Below are 12,290 nucleotides of genomic sequence, written 5' to 3'. Positions count from 1 at the left end.
TATTGAGTATTGAGCCTGATAGGAAAACATTTTTCCACTTTGTTCTCTTTACTATAATCTGCACGCCTTCACCTTGATGTGGTGTTATGAATGAGCTGAAGGGTTTTTATTTACTGACATCACGCTGGTTCAGAGCTACAGCTGCTAGCTGGCAGAAGACACCAGGTTTAAACAGGAAAAAGATAATTTTTTAATACTTTTTTAGGTTCTTTTGAGTTTGGGCTAGAAAAATAAAGCTAGACTTTTCAAAAACGGAAGACTTTGGCTCCACTGGAGTGCAGCAGTGAGAGCTTCTTCTTTTCTTAGACGAGGAGATGAGAAAAGGGAAAGAATCGAGTTTGAAGGTGTGATTTCACATGTGTGAATTGGCTGAAACTCTGTGGTAAACATGAGCTCAACCACAAGCTCAGTTGTTTACTGCTCGGTTCTATTAAAACAACGCCAAAACTAAAAAGGAGGCGAGGGTTTTTTTTTCCCACGATGCATAGAGCCAGAGCGATGCTGGGGCGCGTTGAAGCTCAAACACATCAGTCAAATGAAACGCCACATTTCTGCTCACGTTCGGTCTTTGTTTTTCCTGTCAGTACACAGAGCAGTTCGTCAGCAACCTGCAGACGCAGCTGGAGCAGTCCCGGCTGCACGAGGCCGAGCTGCTGGGAGCGCTGAAGGAAATGCAGGACAAGGTGCTGGACCTGGAGAAGGTAACCCTGCACAACGCTGAGATGGCGTGTGAACGACTTGAGTGCGGCGAGTGCTGTCAGTGACTAAACCCCCATGTTCATGCTTTCATTTTGACTTCACGTGTTGACAGGCCGCAGCAGTCTCTCATAGTCATTGTGACTTTAAGGTGACATCAAACCGAAAGCAGCAGCAGAAAAAAATGTCTCAGTGGAATTTCTTATTTGCTGCAAATGAATGGAAGTAGTGCTGCCAGAAATGATTATTTTAATATTCGACTAATCACAGATTATTTTTTCCAATTCGTCGACTAATTGGGTCATGCGCAAACTGGATGTAAAACACACATCTTAACATCATTAGCTTTAAACTAACTAAAAACTAGATATATAGGATTACCTGTAATAATGCTAGTGTGAATGTTGTTAGATGAATTTAGCTGCTGAAGATGCTGAAATTGATAGCCAGCTAAAATATTAGTTAAATGCCAAATTAGCCTAAAAATACAAAAGATCCTAAATTCGCCAAAACAGCCAGCATGTAGCTAAAATATTAACTAAACTCCAAAACAGCCTTTAAAAACAGAAGAAAAGCCTTAATTAGCTAAAACAGCTAGCATGTTGCTGAAATGTTAGCTAAACTTCAAAATAGCCTAAAATAGCCAACATAATAAAAAAAAAAAGTTTTTTTTTTTTTTTACATATTTAAGAATAATAAAAATCCAGGAATATTATTCCAGAATAAACCAGCTTAAACATTCAATAACTTGCAACATTTTACTCTCCGTAAAAATATATTTTGTCAAAATTAAAAAAGTTAGAAATGAGTGCAAGATAAAAGTAAAATAAAATGATCTGGAAGGCCATGTAGAATTACCCTTGACTTTGACACATATGCCTTAGACCCTCCCTCCCGGTAAGGAAAAACTCCTAAAAAAAACCTGATTCAGGAAAAAGAAGAAACCTTAGGGATTCCCACATGAGGGAGAGATTCTCTCCCAGGACGGACAGGAGATTTACCAGGACTATTAAGAAGAATTACCTTATCTAACTCTACAACTACCTATTGAAATAGAGATCAGCCAAATAGAACTGGGGGATGGGTGGGGGCGAGGTCCACGGCCAAGATGAGCCAGAGGCGAGGTCCACAGCCAAGATGAGCCAGAGGCGAGGTCCACGGCCAAGAACCGGAGCTCAGTCGATCCTCCTGGAATATGAAATCTCAAAAGAGGAACAACACCCGAATGGCACTGCACTAAACAGATGCATCAGAGAACTATATATAATAAATAATAAAACAAGGAAAAGGAAAACATTCTATTTGGATGCATCAGAATGGAGCGGATTAGGGAGATTGTGGCCCCGCCCAGTGTGTTTTCTATATCTCAAATTTTGTCTGCTCCTGATTCACAACAATTTGAATAAAGTAATACTCAGAAATGCAAATTAACTTCCTTAATTTCCCACCATCATCAGAAAAAGGCCTCAAGAACAAGTTAAAAACACCAAAAGTACAATTTTCATCAGAGTGGGTCTTTCAAAAGTGTCTTATTAAAATGTTAAATAAAAATGCTGTGTGTTATAGCATTTTGAATGTTTTTTTTTTTTTTTTTTTTATGATTTTAGACCGTCTTATCGTATTACTGATGACTTTTGTATGTTTTCTGGACCCGTTTTCTTTAATCTTACCTATTGTCAGGCCACAGTTGAAAATAAGAAAATAACAATATTGTTCTTAATCTGTCTTGCCTGGATAAATAAAGGTTAAAATGTATGTTTTAATCTCAAATGCATATCTTTATGTTGTTTTTGGTTGTTAAAAATCCAGAACATCACTGTGCGATAGATCTATTTGTTTACCTCATTTGAAAGCACTAAATTGCTCCGCCCCCCAGAGGAGCAGCTGTCTGCCGGACGAGAACAACATGGCCGCCCTGCAGGACGAGGTGAAGCAGATGAAGCTGAAGGAGCTGGAGATGCTGCGCTCCTTCAGGGAGATGCAGGACAGCGTCACGGACCTCAACCAGCGCTGGCAGGTGAAACGCACCACCTTCCGCCTCCGTTTGTCTCGCCCATCGAGCAGAGGAGCACTAAAGCCTTTGTCCCTGCAGCACCACATGTCCCGCAGCGGCAGCACCGGAGGCGGCGGCGGCCACTGGAAGGAGTCCCCGAAGAAGAACGCTATGAACGAGCTGCAGGACAAACTGATGACGGTCAGGCTGAGGGAGGCGCAGGCTCAGGCGGAGCTCCGGGAGGTCAAACTCAAAGCTCTGCAGCTGGAGAGCCAGGTCAGACTCTCAGCAACCCGCCGCCCACATTCTCTCTTGCTTTGAGTTAAAGGTCATCTCCTCCAATCCAGAACCAGATCCACAGCAAACTGATTGGTCGCAACGAGCAGGAGCGCTCGGCCCTGCAGGACCGGCTGCAGATGATGGCCAATCAGAACAAAGCGCTGCAGGCCCAGCTGAGTGAGATGAAGAGGAAGCAGGCGGAGTCGGACTGCAAGGTGAGAGCATTTCAAAATAAAAGAGAGGAAACTATAGTTTAGTTTTTAATGCGACATCGAATTCAGAGTTAAGCTTCTCTGCTGTAAATTTGGGCTGCCATGATTGGCCAACTAATCAACGACTAATTGACTATTAAAATAGTTGACGACTAATTTAATAGTCAATTAGTCATTACTTTGTATTATATGGAGTCAGAGTGTAGCAAAGATGAAAGTTATAATGACATTCTGCTAGATTTTTGGACTATTTTGGCATTTAGAAAGATTTTTTAGGCTATTTTGGAGGTTAGCTAATATTACAGATTCATGCTAGCTGTTTTGGCTAATTTAGGATTTTTTCAGTTTTTTAGTCTAATTTGGAGTTTAGCTAAGATTTCAGCTGCATGATAACTATTTTGCCTAATTTAGGCTATTTTTGAGTTTAGCTAATATTTCAGCTTCATTCTAGCTGCTTTGTCCAACTTAAGCTTTTTTTTTATTTTTTTTAGGCTAATTTAGCATTTAACTAATATTTTTCTGGCTATCAGCTTCAGTGTTTTTAGCTATTAATTTCAGCATCTTCAGCAGCCAAATTCAGCTTACAGCATTCACACCAGCATTATCACAGGTAATGCTGGTGTGAATATATCTTGTTTTTCGTTAGTTTAAAGCTAATGACGGTTAAGTTGTGTGCTTTACATCCACTTTGTGCATGACTCGATTAGTCGACTAATTGCAAAACATAATCGTCGATAAGTCGACTTTTAAAATAATCGTTTGTGTCAGCACTAGTGTAAAATAAAACAACTTGAAGTGAGATTCTGACAGAAGTTAAAACTTGACAGAAATGAATAAAAGATCCTTTAGTTCAGATTCAGAATGTGATATTTCCCATAATTCCTTCATCCGTGCAGAGTAAAGAGGAGGTGATGGCGGTGCGGCTGAGGGAAGCAGACAGCATGACCGTCATGGCTGAACTCCGGCAGAAGATCGCTGAACTGGAGATCCAGGTTTGCAAACTGCAGACATTTTTAATAGCTATAAAGTGAGAGAAAACCTTCAACTGTTCATTCTCCGTACGGATTTTCCTCTTTCAGAAGGAGGAGGGACGGATTAAGGGCCAGCTCAACCACTCCGACTCCAGACAGTACATCACCCAGCTCCGGGACCAGATTGCTGAGCTGAAGAACGAGGTTGGACTCTCCATTCGCTGCAGATCAAACCTCAGCCAAGAAGGGCAACGTTTTGTTTGTTCAGTAACAAACACTCGTTCATTGGCGTAACTCTGGGGTTCTTTCCCCTTTTTTTCAGAGATAAAATATTTTTCTGCAGTTCTTTCCTTAAACATTGCACCCTCGTTTATCTTGGGAGTTCCTTCTAAAAATAACCCGTGATCATCAAAGTCTCTTATTTTTACCATAATTTGTTTTCCACCTTAACCTCCAACCACTAGTTGGCAGCAGAGAACACTGAGCCTCTTTGAGCAGCTGATACCGCCACCAAAACAACAAGAAGATCTGTTAAATGTTCAGTCAGCCTCGCGGTTTTGCTTGTTATGAGACATATACTAGCATTGACTTGCAGAAGCAGAAACTCTGTCACGTTTCTGCCAGTATCAGATAAACGTGGACTGTGATGCTTCGTAGCGGCTCAGAAAAAACAAATATTCTGTCATTTACCTAAAGAAAAGCAGCATGAATTTCTGAATAAAAGCAACTTGTGTATGAGACAGTCGCTGATCACAGCTTAATGCTGTTATCATTAAATACAATTTATTTTACCATTTAGTTACAATGAAAGACATTAAAATTCAGATAGATTCAATTCAAGTCATACTCTTTAAAAAAAAAAAAAGGGAAAAGTTGTTCCGGTGCATCTTGGGATATATCGCGATTCGTATTGTGAGACTCTTTTTCAGTACACACATCTGTTTTTAAGACTGTAAAGCTCACTACACACCTCATACTCTTTCCTCAGACAGACATAATATTTATTTATTTAGCACATGAACAGCATCGGGTCAAATCAAAGCTCCGCTCTCACAGGGGTGTCCAGATCCAGGCCTCGGGGGCCGGCCTCCTGCTGGTTCTCTAGAAATCCTGCCTCATCTGCAGCTGATTACCTGGATCAGGTGTGTTCATCCAATCAGGAGCTTCAACAGCAGGTTGGCTGCAACACATGTAGGACACCGGCCCTCGAGGCCTGGATTTGAGGTTTTACCCCCAACAGAATAAAGAGAAAAACAAAACCAAATACAGCCACCACATGGAGTTATATTTTTAATTTTCCCTCTGAATATGAAAATAGAGACCCCTTTCTCTGCGGCAGAGTAACGTGCGCACAAACAGCTCTGCTCATGACCTCAGAGAGATGTGGTCGTGCGCTCGCAGCTTCTACACCACTTCCACGCTGCAAGCTTCTGGTTCTTCTAGGAACCGGAGACCACTGCATCTGCTCTCTGAACTGGTTCACAGGAAGCTTTTATTGTGAAAAGTTCAGAATAAGAGCTGGAGGACTGAAGTGGGGTCTCTTTTTGGGGTGGGGGGGTCTAATGTGGCCCCACAGCTGCAGAGTTCACCGTCTGCGGTTTTTACCGTAACGTAGATTTACGTTCAGTCTGCGTCACATCGACCAGATTTAACCTGAGGGGGGGTATTTACCACCCCCCATGTTTCTTCTTCTCCCCACCTCTTTTATGTCAGTTTTTTTTTTTTAGCGAGAGGAAAACTTGCGTGACTACAGAGGAAGCAATGAGCTGTTCAGAAAAATCTCAGTTAAATGCGACCGTCGTGTGACTGTCGCTGATTCATAACTCACATTCTCTGCAGACAAGCTCATGAGCTCATTTGATATAAAAAAATTGTTTTGCATATGAACTTTCATTACAGCTGACAAAGGGGCTTTCATGGAGACATGTCTGCTGTTCAAAGGGAAATCATAAAGTAACAGAAACAAACCTTTTAGAATGTTTTATTAAACCTTTTCTTGCCTGGAGGTGGAATTAGCTGTTAGTGACAACATTTCCACTGGTTAACCACTGACCCCCCCCCCACACACTGCTGCTTTTATTTGAGTTTGGTTGAGGGGAAGCAAAAGCCTCTGAGATTTGTCACCGGTCGATGCAATGCTTGCAGAAAGCACGCTTGACTGGTGACGAGCGTTCTGTCTGCAGAACCGCCAGAGCAGCGTTGCAGATGGATCGCCACGACGACCTAAAACCTGTTAGTTTTATTATTTCTATATCCTGTTTTCACGACTTTTTAATGTTTTATTCCAAAAAACACCTTCAGTTGTTTTGCATTAGCCTCGTTTAAAAAAAAAATCTTTATCAAACAAATTAATTCGTATCATAATTCGAGTCTCAATTCAAGCTGTATTTTCCAACATTGATTATGACTAATTTATTTCCTTTAGAAATTATTTTTTAACAATATAAGCCAATTGGATTAACAACTCGCTTTTCATAGGAAAATAAATCAATTCATTGATCAAGTTGATTACTCTTTAAATTCCTTCTTAGAAACAACAAAAACTATCAGTCAATTCCATGTTTTGTTTATTTTTTCTGTCAAAAATACGACTTTGTTAGTTTTTAATGGAGGAATTCCTAATTTTATAAATAAAATGTTCACCATTGCTCAGTTTAAATTGAAATTTATGCAAAAACTGTTTTTTAGAACCACAAAAAGAGTTTTATAATAGAATAAATTGAAAAATGAGTGGATATTTCACTCATTCTTGTTCAGCTGGAATGAAGTTGTGACTTCCATCCCTCACATTAGATGTTAACTGTGTTTGCATCCCTTCATCCTATTCATGATTATTTATTTAACTGCAGTTAATCAAACTTTATTTGATCATCAGTGGATTCAGTGTGTCGTGTACTGTAGATATGAGTACAAATATGTCTATTTATGATTAGAACAATTATAACATCTAGAAGATAGTATCACTTACATGAATCAGTGGGTCAAACAGAATTATTACGTCTATGTATTTTTATTTTCTTTATTTTCCTGTTTTTGAAATTTAAACGGATTGAAACAAACCAGCTAATCAATCAACTTTTTTCTTAAAAGGTGAATATGACATCACCAAAATCACAGAGTGAAAACCTAATCACTACAAGCATTTGACGACAATTATTTGTGAATCCACCGAATTCTGTTGAGGAAAACTTTGATGATTTATTTAAAAAAAAATACATTAAATACGTTTTGTCCTCAAAAAATGTTCAAGCGCAATGCATTGTGGTCTATATTCCCCGATCTATGGCAACCTAGTATTCCGCAGAGAATTCTGGGAAATTTCTAGGGCAGTTGATTTGAGAATTGTAGATTTTAACAGCTCTACAAAATGGTGAATCCACTTTAAAGTGCAGTTTGTAGTGAGTAGTGAAGGACACAGACATCACCTTTAAATCCAGAGAGTGATCGAACCAATGAGCTGTGTAGGCTACAGTCGCTACGCTAGCTTGTTGCGTACGCAAAGTTGGACGCCATATTGCATGAGATAGAAACTGTGCAGGATCCACTTATGGATGCATTTGCCCCGCCGCGGTGTGTTGGGGAAAAAAACACTTTACTGTTAACTTCCTGTTGATAGAATAGTCCATTTGCAATATGGTGGCACAGAAATCCCTCCATACATTTCAGTGATTTGATTTTGTTATGGCGAAGGTAAATTATAATGGGTGTTCCGCTAATACTTTAGGTGCCCCAGGCAATCGCCTATGGGAAATCCGCCACTGATCATGAGGGGTTCAGTCATTGTCCGCCGGTCTCTCCTCTGCTCAGGTCAGGCAGTTACGAGGGCAGAAGGCGGCGCCCGGCGGCGGAGGGAACTACGACCTGTGCTTGACCAGCCCCGCCTCGGCTGAAGGCGACTTCCTCAGCTCAGATGACGACCTGCTCCCCAGCCCACTACCCACCACCGGCCTGTACCCCGCCCTGACCGGCTCCTGTCACCCGCCCGCCCACCTGGACAGCGAGGGCAGCACCGACAGCGAGGCGGAGGAGCGGGCGCAGACGCATCCGGACGCGCCGCAGCTCTACGGCGGCATGGTTTGTGCCGAAGCGCTGGATAACTGAGGTTCAAATGAGAGCAACTTCCCCACATCCAGAAGAGACTCCAGCGGACTGAAGAGACACAGCTGCTTGTTTTGATTAGTTAGCTCCTCCTCCTGTTTACCTGGATGCAGACGAGGACCTCCTCCGATCTTCTGCAACCTGCCCTCAACCCACTGATCCAGTGTTCCCCACAAAAAACAAAAAAAAATCCACATTCCTCTCGTCCGTGTGCCACAAACACATCAGAATCATATCCCTCCAGTACGAACATGTGATCCAGACTGATCCAGATCTGCCCCTGGACCTGAAACCAGAGCGGTTTCAAGGCGTGAAAGACGGGCAGTCGGACTCGTTCAGATCTCCCTCCAGTGTTAAACTCATCGTCACCGTGTCCTGTCTTCACCAGGGAGAGTCGCCTCCATCCTCTTTGCCTTGGAGAGAAGAACACGCCAGTGGAGCAGCATCAGCATCCGACGGTGTGATGTCACCAGACGGCCTTCACGGATCAACCGCTCACACCTGGAATATTTGGGTCGGTAGTGTTTCAGAGGAAGGTAGAAGTTGCCAAATCGTTTCCTTTGTTCTTCAACTATTTATGTTTTGTATTTTATTTTGATATGATGGAACATTTTTATAAATCCACATGAAATTAGAGGTTTAGGAAATCAACAGAGGCCAAAATACTCTGTCCTTTGTGCCAACGAGTCACTGAGTGTTACACAGAGAACGTGCTGCTATCAGTTTCTTCATTTCCTGCCGTACGGAGGTAAATCATCTGATCACTTTGACTCGCTCTCTGAAGCTTTCCAACATTTTAATAATTGTAGAAAAAGGAAGACTCGATGGAGAATTTTCTTTATTTTGTTGCTTTTTACAGCAACTAAAGTGGAAAGACGAATTCTTCGGAAAGCTACGGCGTTAGCTTAGCAAAACTCAATACGTTCTCTGGTTTTTGTAAAACTGTTAAACTAAAGACAAAATAGGAATAATATCAAACCAAAACAGTTGGTTACTTCCTTAGCAACTGTTAGCTTGTGTTTGCTAACGAGCGAATTTAAATCAACTGGACTAAACAAAATATCAGAGGTTTTTTGTTGTATTTCTTCAAAGGTTAATTTATTTTATCTTTTAAGAATTATTTTATTTTTGAACAAAAAAAAGAGATTTTACAACCGAATCTAGTTAGCATTTCTGTTTCCTTTCAGAAGCTAAGGCCTTTTCGGTTTTAGCTAAAACATCCACTTTTTCAGTAATAAAAAATGCAAGTAAAGAAAATAAAAACCAAACAGAACCGATTTGGAACCACTGACTGTATATAGAGAACTGGACTGAGCAACCCCTCCCCCTCATGTTCCAAACAGGAAGTGGCTCTAAGAAGCCAAGATCCCGTAGACTTCAATAAAGAAATAAACAGCTGTTACTCAGTCATTCTGTTTGTCAGAATAAACATTTTTGCTTTAATATTTTTTTAAACTTTTTCTTGATCATCCTCGTTTTTAAAAAAAAATATTATTTTTTTAGTTTAAGTTATAAACTGACCAATGAGATGCTTCAATAAAAGTAGGCGGTTTCGTGTCGAACATTCGGAACATTTGACTGCCATCTTTGAAGTGGTGGGGGTGTGGCCTTCCAACAAGCTTGCTCCTGATTGGTCAGAGTGGTTGCCATAGAAACTTAGACTGACTCTGCACCGCCCACTGACCACGTCTGGCTCCAACTTGGTGAAAAAATGGCAACTGAATTGACTTCATTTGGTTGGAGCCAGAAGGAAACCATTTTCTATGGATGACGTCACACTCACTATGTCCAGTTCTCATATACAGTCAACAGTTGGAACCAATTGCTAATGTGAAAAAAGTGAAGTGATACAACATTAGATCATTTTATAAGGATGTGAATTAATGATTGTATTAATCTACTGTAAAAATGGTCACATTTATGCAGAACTGTGAGATTTACAGCATATTTAAAGCTACTTCACTGTCAGCCTCTCGTTAGCGAGGACGGTCAGGAGCGTTTATCAAACAGGGTTTCATGCTCAGAAAGTGATTTTATTGCACTACAGAAAACAGAGGATTTAATGTTATACAAGCGCATCATCATTCTAACTATAGAAATCCTTAAAAAGGCATTTAAAGTGGGGACTTGTTTTGGAGTGCAATATTTGTTTACGGTACCTACTTTAAAACTATTTATTTATTTTGAAATCTTCCTCCTATTTTACAGAAAAAAAATATCTTAACCTTCATCTTTGGGAAAAAACACGTTTTTCTTTGATCATTGAGTTCCTAGAAACCTGACGGGGTTATCATCGGGTATTCATCAGAGATGAAGAACAAAAAGAGCTTTTGGTTGCAGAGATCCATCTCTAAAATCATGGCATTCATAACCTTTAGGTTTAACGTTGTGGTGTTGAACATGTATGGAGTAAAGAAGACGATCGATGACAGACGCTGGAGCTTCCATCTCCTGACAAACAGGGATCTTCTACGAAACCCTGAAACAGGATGTTAGCTTCACCCCCAGTGATGCAAGTAACAGCTTTTTGGTGACAACACCGGGATGGAGCAACTCAAATCTCAGTGCTGGAATCAGTGTCAAAATATATCAGTTACTTTAGATTACAGCCTGTTCATCATATTTAAGCATTTAATTTATGCAAAAGATGATTATCTTCCATTGAGTTTTCTTTTTATAGTCAATAATTGTATTTGTGTATCAACATGGTTTACAAATCTCCCAGCAGCCTCTTTGGTGCAGTTCCTGCAGACATATCTCTCAAAAATCCTATTTACTCAACTGACTTCACTGTTGAATCCAAGTAATAATTAAAAGTCTTCGACTCCTACTTTGATTTTCAGTTCAAACTGAATTAAACAACAGAGAAACATTAAAGTCAAACTCAGATGAAGTCGTCTTTTAATCAGGATTTTGCCGTTTTTAGCCAAAATATGTCATTTTCTAGAACATTGGAGGTCATTATATTTCTCCTCTGAGTTGTGGGCGGGGCCATTGGTTTGGAGCAGCCCCTCCCCGTTGCTGAGAGCTCTCTGTTTACATGCTCTCCCGCTAGCTCACACTCCCAAGCTAACGTTAGTGATGCTACAAAAATGTTGAGCATGTAGGAGCTAAACATACGTGCAGGAAGCGTGTGACCCCGCCCACCGTGTGGCCCCGCCCAGCTTGTTTTCTAGGAATTTGTTCACATTTTTTTGTTTGCAATTTGACAATAGAAATACTAATTTTCTTAATATGTCATCAGAAAAAGGCCACAAGAACGCATTAAAAACAGTTTTTTTTCGTGGGAGTGAAGTTTATCGTACAAAGTTTCTGATCAGGAACGATCCAAGGTCGTTTCCGTTCAACCCGCCTCTACACTGCTGGTCAGCGATGGTGCTCCTTTCACGACAAACTCTATCGACTGTGATGAAACGTTTTCCGTTTAGTCTGTAACATATGGTAGCATTCATCTTTAACGTGTTTTCTGTTTTGAAACCGCGGTTTGGCTCTGAGCCCACGGGAAGAAGCGTCTGTGGATCAGCGGGTCGCTGAGGTTCAATGCCGCTCTTATTGTGAAACTCAAAGGCAGGAAGTCTCCTTCATCCATGTACTGTATGTGATACCTGCAGGTCACCTTGTTCACCCCCCCATGCACCCCCATGCAGTTCAACCAATGTTGTCAGATATATTATATGACAGTAAAACTATATAGATTTCAATATGATGGGGATAAATACATTTCAGTGTTCTGTATCCTACGAATGATACAAATAAACTTTGACATTGCACCTTTGCACGCTCTGATTGATTTTCTGTTGTTTTATTTTTATTAATATACATTTATTACTTTATGGATATAATATTATTTTGTCCTGGACTGCAAGAACAATAAAGTTTTCACTGTTCTTTTTTTTGTTCTGCACCTTTGAGCAAAAGAATGTAAAATAACAGAAAACCTCTGTTGCTAAGGATATCCAAAAATTTACTTTTGCAGATTCTTCTAAAAATTACATCGACGTGTTCGTTACCCGAAGATGACCACAAAATCAAATGGTTGCT

General features: G+C 40.5%; 2 protein-coding genes across 6 annotated transcripts in view; one reads left to right on the top strand and one right to left on the bottom strand.

Moving 5' to 3' along the window:
* si:ch211-239f4.1 (EVI5-like protein) overlaps positions 1–12,025 on the top strand; it is a 30,753-nt gene extending 18,728 nt beyond the window's left edge. For all 3 annotated transcript variants that reach the window (XM_036214129.1, XM_024289778.2, XM_024289777.2), the window contains 7 exons: positions 585–701; positions 2,573–2,713; positions 2,789–2,965; positions 3,037–3,183; positions 4,077–4,172; positions 4,260–4,355; positions 7,959–12,025. In XM_036214129.1, coding sequence (XP_036070022.1) covers positions 585–701; positions 2,573–2,713; positions 2,789–2,965; positions 3,037–3,183; positions 4,077–4,172; positions 4,260–4,355; positions 7,959–8,252 — 1,068 coding nt within the window. In that variant the 3' untranslated portion in view covers positions 8,253–12,025. The remainder of the gene's footprint in view (positions 1–584; positions 702–2,572; positions 2,714–2,788; positions 2,966–3,036; positions 3,184–4,076; positions 4,173–4,259; positions 4,356–7,958) is intronic.
* Positions 1–12,290, bottom strand: part of LOC112157183 (B-cell receptor CD22) — an 821,740-nt gene that overhangs the window by 469,901 nt on the left and 339,549 nt on the right. The gene's annotated exons all lie outside the window — the stretch shown is intronic.

This window comes from Oryzias melastigma, linkage group LG1 (genome assembly GCF_002922805.2).
Source record: "Oryzias melastigma strain HK-1 linkage group LG1, ASM292280v2, whole genome shotgun sequence".
Lineage (NCBI taxonomy): Eukaryota > Metazoa > Chordata > Actinopteri > Beloniformes > Adrianichthyidae > Oryzias > Oryzias melastigma.
This window is presented reverse-complemented; position numbering and strand designations above follow the sequence as displayed.